This window comes from Ambystoma mexicanum, chromosome 5q, assembly GCF_040938575.1.
Source record: "Ambystoma mexicanum isolate Mex_15411 chromosome 5q, UKY_AmexF1_1, whole genome shotgun sequence".
In the NCBI taxonomy this organism is placed as follows: domain Eukaryota; kingdom Metazoa; phylum Chordata; class Amphibia; order Caudata; family Ambystomatidae; genus Ambystoma; species Ambystoma mexicanum.
In genome coordinates, this window is record NC_090933.1 from 72,503,205 (window position 1) to 72,526,182 (window position 22,978).

Below are 22,978 nucleotides of genomic sequence, written 5' to 3' on the forward strand. Positions count from 1 at the left end.
CTACCCCTAAATCGGGTTTACACGTCAAAGCACGGTAATTCGTAACTCCGACGGTCCCTAAAGGCCCGGTAGGCCCAAAACCTACTACTAGGCCTCCAGGCGAAAAATCTACTGCTAGGTCTTCGAACCCGTTAACTCACGCCGATTCGGCAGAGATCGAAGACCGTATCGCGAGAATTACTTCAGCAGTTGGGCTCGTTCCTACACCGTCGAAACGAATGGGGCAGGCCGCGGACAAGTCTAAAGACACACCATGGTGCCCCAATTCTCGTGAATTTTACGAGGATAGTCAGGAGGCTCTGTCCAACACCCTTGGAGACACATTTCTATGCCAAAGGGCAGAAAACAAGGTTCTTCCCCCGCCTTCCTTCCTTTCCCTCCCCTCCCCTGTCCTGTGTAAGTTGGGCACTACCCCAATTGCCGTCCGGCATATTAATTGTAGCCGCCTGCCTCCTACAGCCTTCTCGCCCTTTCCCTCTTACACCTTTTATCTTGGCACTTACTCTTATCACTGTCCCTTGACCTCTGATAAAAGCTTGTCTGTCCCCCCCCTTTCTTCCTTGTCTCCCCGCTCCCCCACTCCTTCCCCAGCACTATTGTGGTCAGTTGCTGACCCTTTAAGATAGCCTATTGTTTTGTTCCTCTCCTCTTCCCTTCTCCCCTGTCCCCACCAACCCTTCTCTTGTCACTCTTGCACTGCAACAATTGTCGTCAGGCATAGTAATGTTACTGCTTGTATTGTTCTCCTTTTTTCCTTTCCTCTCCTCTCCCTTATTGTTCCATGCACTTGTACTATCTGTTATGATTTGATAGTTATTTCTCACATTCTGATTTGTTTCAAGGACCTGTAAGAATGTAACTGTATTTTCCCATGTTCCCTCACTCCTTGAAGCGCTTTCAAGAACATTGTGCATAGGCGCTATACAAATAATCAATCAATCAATCAATCAATCAATAAGTGGACAAGGGAGAAATTTGAAGGGTGCATGGATCATCTTGAAAGGATTGTCTTGTTTTCTGAGCAGCCTTTCCCTAAGAGATCTCGTGAAGACCCTCCCTTAAGATCAGCTTCACGTTTCTAAGAAAATCTTGACTCTCAGCCCTCGACTTCTGTCCATCATGAAGATGTGGTCCAGATGCACACTTAACAGGACATCTACAGCGAAGAAGACCCTTCCTTCCTGCAGGACTACCCTGAGGACCAGGCGGATGCCATGGATAACCGGGAGGAAACCAAGCAAGTGGAAACGGAGCCATGGACGCTCCCCACACAAGATCAGGACACTGATTTGCTATGCCTGGATTCTCCTCCATCCACCCCGGCGTGCCAAGCCTCGCCTGTAGATGACCAAATGGCCTTCAATGCCATTTTAAGGAAAGCAGCAGATCACTAATTAGGAGGCGGTACACGAGCAAGACTTTGTGGAGGACATTCTCAAGGAGACACCCCCCCCCTCCAGCCAAGTCATTCCCCTCCTAATTTCTGTTAAGAAGATTGGCCCCCTCCGTGGTCACACCAGCTGGAACCCAGGCAGTGAACCCAATAGTTGAAAAACTATTTTGGCCAGCTCCACCGGACCCTCAATATATTAAAGGCCACGCCACCCCCGACTCCTTGGTAGTCACTACCACCTGGAAACCGGAAGGGGTACCCCTTGCTATGGGGGAGGCACCTCCAGATAAGGAATCCAAAAGGTTATACGCCCTAGGTAAGCGGGTTTCCTCAGCAGCTGCATACACCACATGCATAGCGAATAAAACCACGCTGCTGGCCAGTTATGCAGACGCATAATGGAACCTTGTACAAGGTCTCCAAGAGGTTCCCGAACCCGCTAGGTCCGGGCTTCTCACCGTCGTGGCCGAGGGCAGGCAGGTAAATAGGAATATAATCAAGAACACTCGACACTGCTGAGAGAGCATGCAGGTCTCTGGCCCAGGGCTCTCTACTCAAGCAGCATGCTTGGCTTCGCAACTCAGGGGTTCAAGCCTGAAACACAGACCTCTCATCAACAAACCCATAGAAGAAACCAATCTCTTCGGGTAAATTGGTCGACGATGCCCAGGAGACGGCCAAGAAAGAGCATGAGACACTCAAGTCCTTGCAACAAATAACTCAGAAACCTTCCCCCCCAAAGGGGAAGTGGTTCTCGTCGATCCTTTCGAGGGCAGTCCCGTGCAAGTCAGAAAAACTACAGCACGGGAAACTATAACTCTGGAAAAACATCAGGAAGCCCTGCCAACTACCCGCCTAGGGTCAGTGACGAGGTAGAGGGCCCCAATCCCAGAGGAGCCATGGCCTCTGGTCAGAAATTACCAACAGATCCAAGTCCCCTCCCATGTCACCCCGGTCGGGGGGCATTTAACATCTTTCCTCACGGCATGGGAGGGGATAAACTCAGACCAGTGGGTTATAAAGACGGTCGCCCACCGGTATTGCATGGAATTTGCCCGACCACCACAGTTCAGAACGCCATGCCCACAGCGCCTTTCAACAGACCATCTGCAGATCCTGAATCAAGAGGTGGAAGCGCTGCTGGGAATGGCCGCCATAGAAGCGTCCCTATTCTTCAGGTAAACAAGGGTATTTATTTAGTGTATTTCCTTTTACCCAAAAAGGACCTCAGCATGCACCCTGTTCTAGACCTGCGCCCAGCAAACAAGTTTATAAAACCTTAAAAGTTTCGTATGGTAATGCTACAGGAAATGATCCCACTGTTGAAACAGGGGGACCACGTGGCAACATTGGACATGAAAGATGCATACTTTCATATTTCAATGTTGCCAGCACACAGCAAATATCTAAGTTTCATGATTTGAGGACGGGCATTACCAATTCAAAGTGCTCCCCTTCGGCATCGCCTTGGCGCCAAGGGTGTTTACAAAGGTCCTGGCAGTAGCGGCAGCACATCTGTGCAAATGTCCGTCCCGGTTTACCCTTACCTCGACGACTGGCTTATAACGGGGGACTCTTATGACACATGCTTTTTGAACACCCAGAAGACCGTAAACCTTCTGTTAGGTCTAGGATTCTCCATTAACGAGAAAGAAAATCCAGTCTAGGCCCCAGTCAAGTAAAACAATTTCTGGGGGCTCTAATCCGGACGAAGGACGGCCTCGTCTTCCCGTCCAACGAGAGGGTTCAGAACATGCTTTTTCAGATCCCTCAATATGTAGCCAGTCGGGAGGTGACGGTACGCAAAGCCATGCGCTTGGTAGGTATGATGGCGTCATGTATATACTTGGTTCTCCACGCGCGACTGCGCATGCGTCCCATGCAAGAGTGGCTCAACAGCCAGTGCTGTCAGGCCAGCGGACAATGGGAAGATCTGGTAGTTGTCTCGCCAGCCCTCGTTCTCTCTCTGCAGTGGTGGTCGAGGGAAAACCTCTTGAAGGGAAAAACCTTCACCATCCCTGCAGTGGAAGCCACTCTCACGACAGACGCCTCTCTCACGGGGTGGGGAGTTCACCTGCTTCAGCAGACAGCACATGGAGTGTGGTCCCCACAAGTAGCATCCAACCATATAAATCTACTGGAGCTATTAGCGGTGTTCAAGGCATTGAAAGCCTTTCAAATGCAACTACAAGGTAAGACAGTGCTGGTTCTGACAGACAGCACCACAGCCATGTATTACCTGAACAAACAAGGGGGCACACACTCTCCGGAGCTATACAAGCTGTCCCAAAACATTTGGATGTGGGCTCTCAAACACAAGATGTTTCTGTAGTCCGAACACGTTCCAGGAGAACTCAATCTTCTGGCAGATCTGCTCAGCAGAGATTTCCCACTGCCCATAGAATACGAATGGCGGCTGCATGAAGACATCATGTCCAACGTCTTCGCAGAATGGGGCTTCTCAAAGATCAACCTGTTCGCAACTCAGGAGAACGTCCAATGCCAAAACTACGCCTCCAGGTACCCCCAGAATCGCTCCAAGGGGAACGGTTTCTGGATAAACATGGTCAGGGAAATTTGTCTACGCTTTTCCCCCTGACTCTCCTACTCAACAAGATAGTGCACAAGATGCACCAGTCACCATGATATTGTAGCCCCCATGTGGGCCCGCCAACCCTGGTTTGCTCATCTAATGGAAATGTCCCTCTCCCCACCAGTAAAACTACTGTGCCCGTACAACATGTTGTCTCAGGATAGGGGGGGGAGACCCTACACCCATGCCCACACACTCTGAATTTAGCAGCCTGGCTCCTGAGGTCATAGAGTTTGGACACCTTCAGCTCCCTCAGAGATGCATGGACATTCTCAGGGAAGCTAGGAAACCTAACACCCGCTATAGCTATTCCAGCAAATGGAAACGGTTTGTCATCTGGTGTAATACCAAGGGCGTCAATCCCATCGATTGCTCACCCACACACATTGTGCTGTACCTAACCCATTTGTTAGACTCTGGGTTGGTCTTCAATTCCCTAAAAGTTCATCTTGCTGCTCTTTCAGCCCACACCACATCACAACAAAAGGTGTTGTGGTGGAAAATACTGGTCATTAAAGCTTTTATGGAAGGGGTTAAGAGTATTCATCCCCCCATTTCTCACCCAGCTCCTGGATGGGATCTAAATGTGGTTTTAACCAGACTCATGGGTTCTCCCTTTAAGCCAATGCATAAAGCAAATCTAAAAGACCTTACTTGCAAGACGGCTTTCCTAGTGGCTATCGCTTCTATTAGAAGTGTTCGTGAACTACAGGCCCTTTCTGTTCTCTACCCTTTTGTTACAGTCCAGAGGGATAAGGTAGTCTGCGCACTCATCCCAGATTTGCGCCTATATTCATCTCGAAGTTCCATGTGAACCAATCGATCAAACTACCTACCCTTTTCCAGAATCCCACTAGCATGGCCGAAAGAAGCCTACACACACTAGATGTGTGGTGCAGGGCAGTCATGTTCTATCTGGAAAGAACGAAACCACTAAGAAAAACAAACCAATTTTTTGTTTGTGGCAGCTGGTAGAGAAGGGGATCAAGTCTCTAAATCTGCTATCTCAAGGTGGATTGTCAAATGCATCACACTGTTACGCTCTTGCTAAGAGAGAACTGCCCTTCGAGCCTAGAGCACACTCTACTCAGGGCACTGGGGCTTCCATAGCATTCATTGGAAATGTTCCCCTAGAGTCCATTTGCAAAGCGGCAACCTGGAGTTCTGTACACACCTTTACAAAACACGATTGCCTAGACGCCCATTCTAGGTCTGATTCTCAGGTGGGACAAGCAGTACTAAGAAATCTTTTCTCTACTGTTCCTTCTCACAACCCACCTCCAACTCCAGGTACTGCTCGCTAGTCTATGCACAGCATGTGATTCTAAGCAGATTAACGAGCATCAGAAGACATGCATTACTCACCGTAATAGCATTTCTGATGATTGTATCTGCTTAGATTCACGTGCGCCCTCGCTACCTTCCCGCTCAGGGTGGAAGGGACATAAACGTCTTACTACTTTCTTTATGTACTCACTCACAATAGCCTTGGGATTCCTCATGGCAGAAAAAATACAATAGGAGGGACCTCTGCGCATGAGGGATTTTGGGTACACTACACGTCACGATAGGGATATTGTTACAGACACGCCTATGCTGACGTCCCCTTTCGGTCCCCGAAAGACGAGATGCAAAACTCTGCGGTTACCACTGGATGTCGGACCATATGCACAGCATGTGAATCTAAACAGATACAATCATCAGAAATGCTATTACGGTGAGTAATGCATGTCATATTCTGAATAACAATTTACTACTACTGCAGTCAGCTAATTAAAGGCAATGCCAAATGCATTGCCTTTTTTCAGTTATTGGTGTGTGCTTCGGCTAGGTAACTGTTGACTTTGGAATTTTCAGAAAAGAAAATACAGCAGAGGCACTACCAGAGGGGTTCTTTGATGATCCAGAAGTGGATGCTAAGGTAAGACCGTTGGATATTCATACATTACTTGTCTTCACTAGTGACATATTTTCCCCCAGAAGTTAAATATTCTATTTGTTTCCACTTTTTAAATGAAACTATAATTTGGTCACAATTGAGTCCTTTTTGCTGAAAGTGCAGGAAAGGGGGTGGAAAATAACCAACCAAGCTTGCCCACTTCCTACCATTGGAAGGATGTCCTGGTCCTACACAGTTCAATCACCAAATAAAAGGTCCAACAGCAGCGAGGCCATGCCAGAAGATTCGAAGGATGCTGCGGTGCACCGATTCCCAGATCAGCCATCACAGGTGAACCCTGGAAATTGTAGGGGCACACGATCAGAATAATTGATCCAGCCGGTCCAGTGGATCAAAGGGAAAGAGCAACACTGTACACCACTGGACAAGTATAGTTTTACGGTTTGGTTTTGTGTTGTCGAATAGATACTGAAACAGAGATTCCGTTATTGCTTGTTCCCAGTGCGTGTAGATCAAAGCAGGACAAAAAGACTGTGAGCCTAGAACATGCTAAACAAAGTCGTTTCTGGAATCTGCAATATTAATACTCATAGAGCCCATGTAAAAGGAAGTGTGATAACAGATAGTGCACATAGTCTGGAGACAAACCAAATCCTACACAGATTGACTACCATAGGTTAGTCACCAAATACGGAGAATCCTTTCAAAAACACATAAGTGTTTACAAAAATAGATATCAGTATGAGAAGACTCAATCTGTTTATACAATTGGTGATTAGACAAATGGACTATTTTTAAAAAAGCATGATGAAATAAACATCAATACTATACATGACACCATTTCAGACATTCTACCAAACATATAGAAATGTGGATCAAAAATATTGTTTGCACTATGCAAAAGCCCCAACTTGTTTGACCCCTGGGCAATGAGGCTCCTTCGGAGGAGGAGAATGAGATAATGGGGAGGTTGATTAGATAAGAAAAACGCACGTTTTAACAGAAGCCAGAGCAATCTTCTGTTACAGACTTAAAAAATGATTTACAAAGACTGTCCAGAGACTATAGATGAAGTACCAGCAATCCACAGATTACCAGTGTAAAATGATGGCTTGTATGTTGCATTGCTTTGTTACAAGGCTTTTTTACTGTGCAAAATCACCTCAATAGTATTCTGAGAGCACCTGGGTTGTCTGGAAGTTGAATATTGTCTGCAGACCTTAGTCTGCAGAGGGAAAAGGTGTAGGGAGAAGATACATGGATGATAAAGTGAGTGTAAGAGCAACAGTCAGTGGGACTGGGTGGTAGGAGGGAAGAGGGATCTTCTGTGATGGATCGAATGTGTGTGGGCCTTTAATGTGGACCATGAGTCTGAATTGCAGAAAGGCAGTATATTCTAAGCATGTTTGGAACTGTGCACAATATGTGAGGCAGCTTCAAAGTTCAATAAGTAGATGATAACGGGTAATGTTGGTTGTATGGTGGGCTCAAGAAGTGCTCATGCCGCCCAGGTAAATTATGCTGGCTTTCGACCTGGGATTATCTTGCAATTATTTACCGGGCCAAACTCTGGAATAGTAATTTGGGATCTGCTAAACCTGTATGACCAGAATAGACTGTGTGGCAGGTGTATGTGGTTGGAGAAGCCTTGTACTCCTAGGTATGAGGCGCTCTCATGATCAGAAGTCCCTTGTTCCTCCATTGAGTACAGCTCACTCTGATGCAGTCACAGTCTGAGTTTGCCATTAATACTACATGGCATTCTCCTAATAGCCATTGTGCAGTTAGATAAATTGGCATGTCAGCTTATCATACATTGAGCTAAATAGCAACATGCAGTAGAAGTAGTAGCAGGAGCCACATGAGACCGGTAAGAAGCATGCCATGTCCTGTGAAATCCAATCAAACATGTATATGCAGCAGAATGTGTGATGCCAAATAAAATAATGTGCATGAAGAAAAGATCAATGGAACGTTCTTTGAAGATCTTGGGCAACTTCTTGATTCTCTTTCCACTAAAAGTCACCTCATTCTCTTAGGTGACTTTAACCTTCCCTCTCCAACCACTTTGCAGAAATCTGAACTTGAGTCTTTTCTTAGTGACCACGCTTTCCACTCTATCCATAACCCACCTACCCACACAGGAGGGTCACTTTTTGGATCTCTTATTCCTCTCCACCGCTCTCTCAGCCACTAATACTACTGTCACACCATCCTTATCTGATCACTCAATTGTTTCCACCATCCTCTCCTTTTCACCGTCTGACTTTTCCTAACCACTTGCTTAACATATTACTAAAAGGGAAATTTCAACCTTCTGCCATTTCCCCCACTTTCGCTCTAACCTACAGTTCTCCCTCTCCTCCTTCGAACCCAATGCCTCTTCCACCAACACTGCCTTATCCAGCTTCATTCCCTAGTATAGGACTCATTAGCTTCCCACTGCTTACTTTCACCCCTAAGTCTCTGCATCCTCAGCCCTCTGTCACCCCATTCATACACTCTCTCTGCACAGACCTACGTCTGCTGCGGCGCAAATGGAGGCATACTAACTCTCATGAGGACCTGCAACTCTACCTCTCTGCCCTGAACACTCTGCCAATCTTGATAGTGCAAAAAAGGAATTCTACCGAACCCTCATTGACTCAAGCTCCAACTATCCTCGCCAGCTACAGGGCACCCTAAACGCACTCCTCCCGAGTCTATTACTATCAACTCCATTCTTGCAGTTAATGGTCTAGCTGAATACTTCGCTGAAAACATTTCCAAAATTAGGGAGACTCCCCTGACCTTCCTCACACTCCCTCCTCCTATATTTTACCATCATCCTCTGCCTCAATCTCCTGGTTTAGTCCCACTAATATTGGCAAAGTGCTATCTCTACTGATGAAGGCTAACCAACCCCTCTTGTGCCCCATTAGACCCTCTTGCGCCTCAGCTAGTCCAGCCTATTGCCCCTTTAGTTGCCTCTCACCGCACCGAACTCTTCAACTCGTCCTTTGACCCCTCTTGCTTTCCCTCTGTTTTCAAGACAGCCGCGGTCACCCCCCCCCCCAAAAAAAAGCAAGGGGCTGACCTAAACCTACTGGCTAACTTTCACCCACTTTCCTTCTGCACTACTCTAAAGTGCTCGACGGGGTTGTGTTAAACCGTTTTACCAATTTCTTATACATCCACAACCTTCGCAACTGCCTACAAGCAGGTTTCCGCTCCTGTCCCTCCCCGAAAACTGCTCTCATGAATGTGTCCAACTTAATTGCGTCTGCTAAGCACACCACAACCTATCCTAATTCTGTTTGGCATGTCTGCTGCCTATGACACTGTCAATCACTGTGATCTCCTTAATACTTTTCTTCTTGGGATTCATGATCAAGCCCTTGCCTGGATTGAATCCTACCTTGCACCCCGCCAATTCTAGTTCTCCTGGAGCAGCAACACCTCTCAGCTGACTCCTCTAACTGGTCGTGGTCCACAAGGCTTTGTGTTGGGTCTGCTCTTCTTTGCACTCTCGACCTCTGCTCTTGGGGCACTGATCTCCTCCTTTGGGTTCTTGTACCATCTCTTTGCGAACAGCGCCCAAATCATCTTCTCTTTTCCTGAACTCTCCTCTGGTCTCTATATCGACATATCCAACTGTCTCTATTAAATATTGGATGGCTTTGCACTCTGATAAGATCTACCAAAACAGAGGTGTTCTTTTTCCCTGCCAAATGCTCTCTCTCATCTCTTCCTCTGGCTATCCAGTTCCCACCTGACACACTCCCCAACTCTTCAGCTCGAAACACTGGAGTCATCTATGACCCTTCTCAAACCATCTCTACTTTCATCTCCAAAACTGGAACGGCAGCTCAACCCAACCTGCTAAATAGTATGAAAATCTGGCAACTCCTTCTTTTCAACACCAAGTATCCCTTAATCACTCTTGACTTCTCTAAACTGGACTACAGTGCCAGCATCCTCTTTGGTTGCCCCTTCACTACCAGGACTCTTTGAACGCCCTCACTTTACACCTACTCCCTCGTAACATCACCAAGCTAGATTGCTGATGATTCAAAACAGGGCCAGATTAAAATGTCTTCTCCTGGTTCAAAACTCGGTAAGGCTCTGCTGTATCTATCCAACTGTACAAGCCTTCTCATCTCTGCTCAGCCTCCTCAACTACCCTTTTGGCTCCTCCCCCTCCCTGTGCTTCCTCTCGCTTCAGCTATTTATCTCTTCTTGCTCTAGTTGCATGGATTTCTCTTCTCCCGGACATTCAAGAAACAGACCACATGGATTTGTTCAAAACCAAATTAAAAGCCTACCTCCTTGACCACAGAGTTTCTGTTAGGATTTACCGCCAGTACAAGTACTAGCTTGGCAGGAGCGCTGAACTGTGAAACCCAGGCGTTGCCGAAGAATTGTTCGCACAATTGTAACTCTCTGTGTGAATGTGACCGACAGATAGATCCAATAGTTGGAAGAGGAGAAACACACCCACGACATGCCAACTATAGAAATGAAAAGAGAACAAATCAATACCCAGGATATATAACCAGAAACACGCCCCAATTTCGGGTAAGTGCACAAACCTGAATAGTCAGCAGGAAAAGACAGAGAGTGGGTATGAATGACAAGGTTCCTCAATGTTCAAGGTAATGTACCTGATCAAACAAACACAAGAATTACCTGTAATATATACAGATAGAACAAGATCTAAATACTAACTACTGATAAAATAAACCAAGATCTTACCAATGAGGTGGAAAAGTCAGTCTGTAATGCAAGTTTCAGCAGTTCCAGGTCCTGACCGGACGGCACAAGGACGCCTGGCAGTTCTTTGAAGTACTATCCCAGGATAAGAAAACCTACCCCGACGGCATGAGGACGCTTATGACAACAGCACGGCACGTGTTTCTAGTCTCTTGTAACAGTTCCAAGGAGTAGAGGATATGCAGAGTATTCGCTAGCCGATGGATGAGTCGTCCTGCGTGTCCAGATAAATGGCAAGCGAGTAATTTGCCAGCTGATGGAGAAGTACTGCGTGTCCAGAAGGATGGCAACAGGGAAATCAGGGCAGAATATCAACTCCTTATGGAGTACTGGAAGTGCTGTGAGAGTAGAGTTGGAGTGGCAGCGTTGGACAAAATCAGTCCAGTTAGCAGAAATAGAGTGGCAGCCTGCAGGAAAACAATATTGCAGCGTGGGACAAAGGCACTCCAGAAAGCAGAAATGAGTCGGTTCACATACGGGCTGTGGAAAGTATTTGGAACGTAAAACAAATGCAATCTGTACCGTAGAAAATAAGGGTCAGTTTTTTGGCGGTCAGCAACGGGAATTGTAACGTTAGGCAAGGCAGTCCTTTGCACAGAAATGGGTCGGGAAGCTTGCGGTCCAATACTGCATGTAACATACACGAAGCAAACAAAAGTTACCAGAACAGAAGGGGCAAGACCAGGAAATCCAGGAGCGAAGCAGGAGTCAAAAGACGCAAGGAAACAAGAAAATGAATGCAAGAACACGAAGACCGTAGTCCGTAACACTTCAATCAGAAGCACCGCCCGTGGGTCTGGGGGCCAGCTTTATTCTACTACTGTCACGTGTGTTGGTATCACGTAACGGCCTTCTGTTGGCGTTACATGTAGTGAGCTTCCCTCGTCGCCACGACAACAAGTTGTTAGGGAGAATTCTCAAAAATTTGCCAATTCCTCCCACCTTAGAGCCCTCCAGCTCTTTTGCTAAACTTTGGGACTTTGAACTTTTCAATTCAATGTGTTTTCTGTGTTTTTTCTTTTGGTTATGGAGTCGAACCAACTCCATAGGCATTATCGTTTACAATTATATCACAAAGCACCTTCAGTGCAGTGCCACAGGGAAGGCTTTCAGATTTCCCAAGGTTTAAATACCTTCTCTGGGATCAACTACTGTTTCCAAGAACAGTGGAGTGAAATTGACTTCACTTAGCCCTGTAAATTTATAGACACAGCACACCCTATCTTACAATAGAGTGCTGGAGGGGTTACTTAGTATCCCCTATGTCTAGTTACTCGTGTAACAGTCACGTGTTACCTTTTCCTCTCAGAATGGCTGGTGGCAGTGGTTTTACAATGAACTATCATGATTTACCCGGGCCGCAAACTGTTCGCAGCTCCGTTTACGTTAAATTGTGGGCGCCATGTTTTTCAAGATGGCGCCTGAGCCTCCTTTGTTAAAACGGGCCCGATCTTCTTTTTTTGCCATTTCTTTGTGGAAAGGTCCTTCTCGAGTTTTTCTCTGTGCGCCAAACCAGGTTTGGTCTCTGTTCATTTGCCTATGGAGGACTTCAGGAGTGAAACCCGCCTCTGGCTCCATAGTGTCTGGGGTAGGCAGGAAGTGAGGGAGGTGCCCAAAACTCCCTGTGCTCAGTCTCCTAGGAGACCCAAATGCACTCTGTGACGATTGGCTGGCTGGCTGTCCAGCAAGGGCAGCCACCCTGCTGGGTGAGTGGCAGCTAGACTGGAATGAATGGGAGAGAACTGAATAAAAGGCGAGTCTCTTGGCTTGGAAGGCAGAGTCGACCACTTGAGGAAGGAACCGAAGAAGAGCTTGAAGAGGACAGCTGCTGCAACTCCTGGGCCGTTGGTTTGCCTGGTGAAGCCCTGCTGCAGGTCTGAATCGCCAAGTTCGCTTCGACAGAGAAGCCCTGCAAAGGACGACTTCTCCCTTTGTGTTGGTAGGACCAATCAACTCCCAAGTAAGCCACCTGGGCACCCATCTCGGAGCAGGTTGCATTTCCTCAGAGTGCTGTAGGAAACTGTAGAGCCAGGGAGAGGGACACCAGATTGTGTGTGTTGCTTGTAAGATGGCCTAAAGCTTTTGGAAGATCCTCCGTAATCCCACGAAGCAGGACTGACCAAGCCTGATCCCTCACCCCCCCCCCCCCCCTCAGTAAAGTGCGGGACCTCAAATGTGAGGAAAGTCCACCTTGGCAGCCAGGAACCGCGCTTTTTGCCATTTGCTGAACTGCAAGGAGCTGAAACACGAAACGGGCACTGAAAGTTAAGTTTGCCGGTTGCCAGCTTGGCCGGTGCCAGTACACTGCAGGAGTCCCCCAACATCTTCCCTCTTGTCCGCACGACTGAGGCCCAGGAACAGTGAGATCTGCAGAGCTGTACAGGAACAGAAGTCTTCAGCTGCATCTTTTTCTTCTTTACTAAGGCACTGTAAAACTAGCCTAAGAGAACTTACCTCTTACTTTGGAAGTTCTTGTAACTTCTACAACTCACAAGTCCAATCGGCTTGTGGCCCTACATTTGATTCTTCTTTTTACCAAAGACTCCAAAGAACTTGTGCAAAGACTTTTCCATTTGCTTACCTGAAGTGCTGCATCCTATACAAAAACTTTGGCCTGTTGACTTTGGCTTAGCCTATTGAATTGAATGACTCTTCTCAGAGCTATCTGAAAGTATTTGCCCTGCTTATGACTATTTGTATTTCTTGTGTTCTAATAACTTTTGCCTTTTACTTATCCGGAACCAGCCCAGAAGCCTCGGGAGCAGACCCCAGCAGCCCCGGCTGGGGGCTATCTGGGTTCAGTCCTGGCGCCAGGCTCATAGCCATTACTTACCTCCTGCAGACCATGCTGCAAATGAATCAAAGCCCACGTGAGGCCTGGATGGGACTATTTTATTACAGGGACTATTTTTTTATTCGGGTGTGGTTCTGTGGAACTTCTTACCTGGGATTACTTTGCAGGCTATTTAAACCACGCCCGAACAGCAGCCCATGCTTCGTGTTATTCTGCACTTCAGCAACGTGACGCTCACCGTGCCTGCAGCATCCAGTCCTCTTCCACGCCCGCCTCGAACCTGGACACCATCCTAGAAGAAAGAGAAATTAGAACAAGAACTTACCTTTTAATCTTCATCTATTCCCGAATTTGCCGCACTTCAGAATTGGAAAAGACACGTCGGAAATAAAAACATTGCATCGCTAGCAGGCGCGCCGCGCCATACTTACCAGTCTGCATCTCCACGGTTCAGTGCTGCAGCCATCATTTCATCACTGCATCCGTGGAACCTGGAAGGGACAAAGAGAACAAGGTGAGCCGGGTGCTAACAAAGGCAATCAAAGCAACCATATTATAGTCACCAGAGTTACCGCTCCCCTAGGCATCTCATCGGCGTTCCACCTCTTTAACGCCGCACCTGTGGGAGGAAAGAACACTTGTTAAAGACATTTATTTCGCTTTTACCGGTCAACGCTGGGTAATACAGACTCTTACCGATGCGCAACCTGCAGCACTTCAGGTGACTCTTCTCGGATTAAGCTGCAATACAAAGGGATAAAAACGAGTGAATAACAGACAATTGAACTCTATAGACATTATACTTGCGGCTCCTTGCCATTTACCATGGAGTCCAACACGTCTGGAACTCGCCCAAAATCTTCAAACCAGCGAAGCAACGGGGATTCTATGCGCCCCTGCGCTCGGTGCAGGATGGAGAGCTCATCATTACAAACAATAAGGTGAGACAACAAAAGGGGAATATCGGGGTGCTTGGAGGGAACAAATTAAACAAGCGTTTCCTTGCATCCTCTGGGTGGCTAATTCCCCTCCTGCTTTTAGGAGACTACTTTTACGAATCAAGCAGACGAGGCTAGGAGGGCCGGTCCAGTCAGCCGTCTCTGCACTACGAATAACGCTGGTGGAGACCTTAGCAGTCCAGTTCCGCTCGACGCCCCTGTGGGAATCAGGTGAGCGTTAGAACTTACTTTTTAAAGAGTATTCTGTATGCTAACAGTAAGGTATTAATGTCCCCAGCACCCTTGTTACTAAAGTCACTTGTGGGTGTAGGTTGTGTCTGTGGGCCATCCCAAAAGGGCCTCGTCTAATCCAGAAACTCAAAGTGTACAGTATTGAAGTTTATTTGTGTGTTACTATTCTATTGCTCCCTTCTGAAGAAGGCTTTATAACTGACTGATAAATAAATGATTTGTTGTTTATGCAAGAAACCTTGAGTGTAAGAGTTTATTTGTATACTTGTAACTGTGAATCTTTGTGTAACTCCACTACAGCTCACATTTCCCCTCTTGAGATGAGCCTTGCTGCTCAACACTCTGCCAACACCGTGTAGTTCAAGCTTATACCAAAGGTTGGGTTGCCTATACCTGTAGTCGTAGTTGTTTGTAGTGTTCCCAGAGGGTACTGCATTCAAACTTTGCCTAACACAAGTAAAGAGCCAAAAACGGAGCTCTCCTTTGTAACAGATGAGATGGTGTGTATGGAGTTGGTGTTGTTTTCTCTCTGTGTTTTTAGTGCGGGTGGAATGGTTTTGGTGCAAAGCACCCTGCGCATCCGCACATCACAGTGATTCCGAACAGTTACCCTCTTAACCTACCTCTCATCTGGGTGCTAGCTAACATTTTTACCTCACCTCTAACCTGCCTCTGTCGCTCACTTTCTCTTCCTCCACTCTATCACTTGACCCATAATGGCCACATCCATAGCACAGCTGGCCTTACCGCCTACCTGCACTTAAAAAGGTCCAATGTTGGTTGTCTTTAATCTATGTATGTGCACTTATTTATTATCCCCGGCGACTGTTCCATTTACACCCCTCCACAACCTGGTCCGAAAGTCCCTCAAACTCGCCCCATTGTAAGAAGCTCAGTTCTTCCTGTTAAATCTGATTTCTTATCTATTATACGTTCTTTTGTGATCAAAAGAGCATTGTTCCTCCTGTACATAAATAAAATCAAACCCTAAAATAGCAAGGAAGAGTGAAAACTGGTGATCTGCCTATCTGATTTTTCTCTGGTCCTTCATTCCGCCATCTGTTTCTTCATGAAATAACTGTTTGCAATTGTACTCTGTCATAATCTCCAATTTCCAGGCGCTGCCATCTTCTTCCTCTCAACAGATGCACAGTCTCTTACTCAGCGGAGGCCAGTCTGTCCCGCACAACAAATTGCGGCAAGGCTTTGCTGGTTTCCTCTATTTTTTAAATGTGTTTTTTTAAATTTGTTGCATTCTTTTGATTTGGTTATAACAAACCATTACACAATACAAAAATAGACTTTATCAATAATTCATAACCATATAATTTTGCATACATTTAAAATATATAGTGCTAAAATATCTAATTTCCTTGTGACTTTTACAAAGACATATTTTATCTATTTGCAAACATCTCCTTAATTTTTAGCCATAACCTACATACTTTTCTAGCTAGTAATATGGAGTGGCCTGATGAGATGTATTCCCAAGGATCTTGTATCGTCTGTATAGGGGTTATTTATTATATGTTCCGAATAGTCGGTTATCTGCTGTCCATGTAGTTTTATACATTCTAAAAAACAATAGAGGTGTTGTTTCCAAAACATTGTTACACAATCTACATTTTCATCTTTCCTGTAAGATATTTTCCCTTGCACCAATTACCATATATGATGGTAATAAAAGAATCTTCTCAAATAGATATCATTCCATTTAATGAGATATGGGAAAGATGTGTATTTATATTTCTGTTTATAATTTTTTCTGTTGTATATAATGACCCAGATTGGCTGCCCATTCCCTTAATTTAGCCTTTTTCTTAAATTCGGTGTTAAATAGGCTAAGATTTAGTATTCGATCTGGCTCCCAATTATTTTGTTTAAGGAACTTTCGGCAGGTGAAAGTTAATTCATCCATTAGTTTACTTTTAGTTTTCCCATCAGTAATGATTTTATTAAAATATCTCAATAAGGATCTCTTTTCTGCGAAGTATTTTAAAATATAATATACTGTGCTTTATTTTTAGTGATAACATTGATGATGTTAGGCCAATTTCTAATCTGAGGGGCACCTCTATATAGTCCTAAAGCAGATCTCCAGAATGTTCCTTTAAGAATATTTAACCACTTCACTTCTTTTTCAGTAAATATCTCCAATCCATATAATATTCCTGGAAAGAGAATCGAATTATATATTTTACACAGTCCCTCAATAGAGGAACCACACGATGTCTGCGTTAAACGTTTAATTTGGAGACCTTTTTTGATTTGAGTAGTTACGTATTCTCGCAGTCTCAATGTCTTACCAGGGAGAGTGTTGTATCCAAGAAAGTAAACTGTTCTATCATTTCTAGGTTTTTGTCATCCATATACCACTTAAAATGTACATTGTCACCTTTTTTACTTGCTAGCATTTTGGTTTTATTATAAGTTATGTTTAATGTATTCATTCTAGCATAATCAGAGCCTTTACGGCCCCTTATAAGACAATTGGTGTTTGGTGGATGATCACCAAGTCCTCAGCATAACGTAACCAATTTATTGGGTGCTCTTCAATCTCAAAGTTCTTTTAGGTGGTTAATCTTCCCAATTTGGTCTAAATGTGACTCATGGCTAATCTTCACCGATCTAAGTGTGATGCCTGGCTAATGTACACAAATCTAAGTGTGACACATGGCTAATCTTTGCAATTCTGTCTAAATGTGACGCATGGCTAACTGCCTCTAGTGATATTACTGAATAGGCGCCTGATTGCCTACGGGCTTTGGCGCGATACAAATAAAGTAACATATAACATAGGTAATAACGAAAAACATATGTAACAAATCATTTCCGAAATAATACTGAATTTTTGTTAAATATACATCTGGGGGTGGCGTAAGGTGTTAAAACGGGTGGAAAGGGGTTTGGGGTGGGGTTATAAACAAAGGGAAATGGGGGAGTGGGAGGCTAGTCATTCTTTTTAAAATTGGTTAATATCACATGGAAACATGGCTAACCTTAACAAATCTATCTGTGTGACGCATGGCTTTTCTTCCCAATATATCCCAGTACAACACTTTTCCTGCCTCAAAGTACATCTGTGTGCAACACATTTCCTTTACTGCAAAATGCAACTAAAATCTAACACATGATCTGCCCCTTATCATGCATCTAGGAGCAACACATTTCCCTCCACAATTCAGTACAATGGCTAACTATGGAGCACAGCACAGTTCACAATGGTAGTAGTGTATGTGTGGCCGGGTTTTCTGGAGCAGAGTAATGGCTGTGCTCCTCTCCTGCATCACCTTATGATGGCTAGTTATAAGGTGCAGCAACGTTCAACACAAGCTAACTATGGGTCGGTAAACACAATGGCTAACTTTAGGGCGAAGCACAGTTCTAACTCGGAGCATAGCAGGGGAATATAACTAGCCTATACCAACAGTTCAGATGTGAAGTATGGCTACCTTGCGTAATTAGGCTCATTCCAGACTATAGTTACCTTACAAACTTGGCTTGAGTGACAAATATGTGTACCCTACACGATTAGGCTATATGATAGGTAATAAGGGTGGTGGTGTTTTAATGGAATTCAGTAATGGCTGCACTCCCACACCATATAATTCACTGTAGGCTGTATGCATCAGGCGTCCCGGCCGAACACATAGTGGACGTGCTTAGACGGGAGCTGTCCTTTGCCTTGTGGCCCTTAGCCGACTGGATGCTCTGGAGGGCCTCTGAAATGCAGTTGATCCAGTGACGTGGGGGGCACAGACCAATAAGAACCAAATGGAGGGGCAGGAGAGCAGTGTGGAGGGTCAGAGGATGGAAGCAGGGAGAGACAGCTGCCAGGACAGAGGCAAAGAGACACCCGACTACCTGAACCAAATTGTTATGGGGTTGTGTGGGGAAAGGAAAATGGCCAGAAACAAAGGACTACAACACAAAGGCAGGGCACTCTAGAAGTAGTCAACAGTGTCCTTTGTGGACACTCCCATCCCCTGCACACCTAAAACACTGTCAATAGTGACAGCCAGAATTTGAAGTATTGGTTATCTACTCAGTAATCTAGATTCTTCTGTACAAATCATTCTTTAGATGGTGTTCACAAATAACATTTGTATTTAATAATTCATGAACATAATATGCAATTTTCAAAATGGTATGTCAAACAAAACATAACAATAATTCAAATGATATCTAGAGTATCCATTAGAATATCATCATCAGTATTTTAAACAACCAAGTTATTATAATCTTTATTATTTTTTTACTCCTGTGAAACTGAAAATACTTCACCTGGTTGGATTAAGCCATGTGCTTATTTCAATCTAATATTTTCATCAGTGCTAGTCTGAACCTGAGGGGTACCACTTGGGATTTCCTACAGTAGACGTGAAATGAGCCTTTTCTTAAATTGTTTTACTTCAGCATGATTTGTAAGTTGTTATGAAACATTTGAACAAATCTTCACGCTGCACGCCTGCTTCGCTTTCCATTCCAGTCTTCAACTTATGCAATGCCCGTATGATATCAGTCGGGAGCCCGTTCTCTGTGTCATTTGTGGGCATATACGTGCAGCATGACAACCCAATCTTCTTGCAAACGCCCTGTTCCAACGCCGTCGGGAGATCTAAAACATTTCTATTTTGGTTCAACCGAATAACCCAGTTCACACATAATTGCATTGAGACCTTGCTTGGCATCAATTCAACTGGATCACTTCCCACCAAACAATGTTTAGCCTTTTGACCATTGCTACAGCCTGGATTCCTGGAGTCATAAGGGACACTAAAAACACCTCCATTTTAGTAGATGGTCCGTACTTCTCAGGAATCGCTTTAAGAAACTTGGACGATTCTGTCATGATGCCTACTCCCGGAGAACCAGTCCAGGACCAGCGTCCCTGGAAGCAGACATGTTCCCGGGGAAAAGGCCAGCAACCCCTAGTAGGGGCCCTTTGGACACTGTCCTGGCACCTTTGGCGCCAGGCTCATTTTGGACCTCAGTCCTGGCGCCATAGGCACCAGGCTCATAAAGGGAGTGTTTATGTGAACTTACCTGATGCAGACCGTGCTGCCAGATCCAGACCTCTTTGAGGCCTGAAGGGACTATTTTACCTGTGGGGCTATTTTGCCACTCGGGCGTGGCCGGGGAAGAATACGTACCTTGAACTACTTTGGGGGCTATTTAAGCCACACCCAGACAGCAGCTCACGCTTTGCGTTGTTCTGCACCTAGCAGCTGGACGCTCACCGTGTCTACTCCTGCATCCTGACTCCAGCTACGCCCGCCTCCATCCTGGAACATCTGAAAGGAAAGGAAAGAAGAGAAGGGAAAAGGTGAACAGAAGAACATTACCTGCTTCTACCCGGAGTCATCACGCCGGCGATCCTAAGGGAAGACATTTATTTTAAAAACGCATCGCGTTGCTGTAACGCTCACCTGATTCTCGCAGAGGCGCCGGTCTTGACTGGGCGACTACCGTATCTTCAAAGGTGATGTGTAGCACCCGGTTGGCTCTTTAGGCTGGATCTCTGTGCACTGTATGCCTGACTTCAAGAGCAAGATGTCTGCAGACAGAAAATATGGGATTAATGAACTGGGGTTATTGGGGTGTCCCTATCTCTTCCCTTTTTTGCTCTCCTGTAGACCCCCAAAGGTTAACGCTCTCACCTTAGGTAAGTGAATGCCGAGCTCTCCATCTGCCTCGGGGCAGGGTGCTGTAACCAGTTTCTTCACTGGATCGGTAGCGCAGGCCTCTTGACTTCAGAGGACTGCTGTCCGTCGTTTACTGCACGAACGGTAAGTTTCGAGTAATTCTATTGTCTTTAAAGTCTTTAGCAATGATGTCTCTTGTTTTGCAGGTTCCGGCGAAGGCGGATGACGGGCTGAAGTGAGTTGAAGATGGAGTCCGTATGATGAATAGAAGCGCCTGGAAGCACGTAAGTAAGCGCTTGTTGCCTGCTTCACGATGCGCTCTAACTGTCTTTTATTTTGCAGGTACGAGTTCGGAGCGGCTGCAGGGTGCCGGAATACCCACTGGGGTTGATGTGGAAAGGAGTAATGGCACGTGAGTATTAAAGTTCCCCAATGTCTTTAAACACACCTTGTTTTGTCTTTCAGATGCAGGATGCAGCGCCGAAGGCCTCCGGAGCGTGCGAAGAGTCGGTAAGCTTTTGTCTTTCAGATGCCGGAATGCAGTGTGAAGACCTCCGGAGCGCACGAAGAGTAGGTAAGCCTTTGTCTTTCAGATGCCGGAATGCTAACCTGTTCTTTCTTGTCTTTATAGGTGTTGCTGAAGACTGGATTCAGGATGGTAAGCCTTTTTCCTTAGGCCCAGGATCCGATGCAGAAGACACGATGAGCGTTCTGCTGCAGAGGATGCAGAATAACGCAAAGCAAGATTCATCCACCGGGTGTGGTTTAAATAGCCTCCTGTAGTGCTTAGGTATCTCCTTCCACAGTAGGTAAGAAAAGAGTTCCTGCTTTCCAGAAGAGTTCCAGTGTTCTGAATCTAGGGAGTGGCTCCTGCCCCACCCAACAGGAAAAGTAGTTCCAAACAGAAGAGGATCAGAGGCTCAGCTGGCAGGCAAGTAAGCAGCATGGTCTGCTGCAGGTAAGTCCACCCAAGCATTATGAGCCCGGCGCTTCCAGCGCTGGGACTGGGCACATTTATGAGCCTGGTGCCACTGGCGCCAGGACTGGGTCCAAAAGGTCCCAATTGGGACTGGTTGGCCCTCGGAACCTGGGTTATGGATCTGCTTCCAAGGGAGTTGGGAAAACCCTGACCTTTTGGAAGCAGAGATCATGACAGTTGCTCGCTGCAGCGCCGCGTTCCACTCACCTGTTCACGAGGCATCTCCGTGCTCCTTAGCGACCATCTGCACGATCCGCCGCATACCTGCGCCTAAGGGGGAAGAGAAGAACAAAAGGTGAGCAAAAGGAACATATTGAGGAAAGCCAGATTTTCACCATAAGACTTACCTGATTATTGTTGGGATAATCTTTCCTCATCTCGGGTCGGCGCCACTTCTTCGGCAGTACCGTACCCCGGCCCCTATGGGGAAAAAAGACACACACGCATTAGTGGGTGAATATAAGGACATTAAAGGAACCACCCATCATAAACTCACCTGAGTTTACCTTCGGCGAATTGTTTCCTCTACGCGTAATCTTCACTCAGCACCTGTGATAAAAGGGATAAGAGACGGACTACTGAATATAAAGGCAAATAGAAAAGGAGGCCAACTCTTGAACTTTTACAACAGTATACTTACTGCACCATGCCAGGAAAGTCAAGTAAGCTTGGATCCTCACCAATCCGAACACCAGTGAAGTAACTGGATATAATCGCACCCCTGCACCAGAAGCAGGATGGAGAGCTCGTCCTTTCAAACCTTAAGGTGAGAGTTAACGGGGAATTTCGGAGGTGGTCTGAGGAGAGTGAAAGAGGGAAGTGGGAGGCCGACGCGCTACTCCGCAGGTAGTTAATCCCCTTTCTCCATCTGCAGAAGGATTCTCCTGCGAGTCAGACAAGCGAGATTTGGGGGTCCTGTTCAGTCGGTCTTCCGAGTTCTGCACATCACCTTAGAAGAGGCCGCAGCAGTCCAGACCTGGTCAGCGTCTCCGTGGGAGTCAGGTGAGCGTTACAGATTCTTCCAACAAATAGTTCGATCTCTTCCTTCTCAGATTCAATTACCGCTTACTCTTCTTCACGTGTGGGTGGGGGTTGGGTAGACAGTAGGATAGATTGCACCACGTCACGTTTGTATGCTATTGTCATGTGTACTTCTGGCACTACCAGGATAGGATTTAACTTTTTGGCACATTCGAACTCCACGAAGCACAAGGACGTCCGCTCCAAGATGGCCGCTGGGAGGCATTAGGCATCCTCCACTCACCTGCCTACACCCATCCCGAGCCATCATCCACTGCCATTGGCTAACCGGGCTTGAAAGTTCCCAATCAGCTGCCGGCAGGCGTTAGCCAGCCCTCCTCAGGAAGGCCCAGAGAGAAGGCTGGTGCCTGTCCTAGCCTGTCGTGCCGCGTCGGGCTGAGGGGTTCGCCACTATGCCCTATTCCGGATCTACCTGTATCGACTGTCGCATTGTGTCCCTATAAGAGGAGGAGGTTGCACGTCTGCTGTATCCTACACGGCCGAACACCACCTGCTAGAATGCCCACCTCCATTACCTGGTGAGACTCTCAGCTCTTTCCCATTGTTCGACTTGTGTTGGCTACGAGCCCTTCACTGATATTATGTTCTACTAGTATTGCGCATGTTTGCCTATCCTGATTGACCACTGAACACCCGATTCATGCATCCCCCATGCTAATCTCACCTCGCATATAATTAGGGAACGTACACG

At 46.2% G+C, this 22,978-nt stretch overlaps 1 protein-coding gene across 1 annotated transcript in view; it reads left to right on the plus strand.

The window, feature by feature from the left end:
• ZNF830 (zinc finger protein 830) overlaps window positions 1-22,978 on the plus strand; it is a 612,967-nt gene that overhangs the window by 421,452 nt on the left and 168,537 nt on the right. Inside the window, exon 7 of the mRNA XM_069620545.1 lies at window positions 5,844-5,907. Coding sequence (XP_069476646.1) covers window positions 5,844-5,907 — 64 coding nt within the window. The remainder of the gene's footprint in view (window positions 1-5,843; window positions 5,908-22,978) is intronic.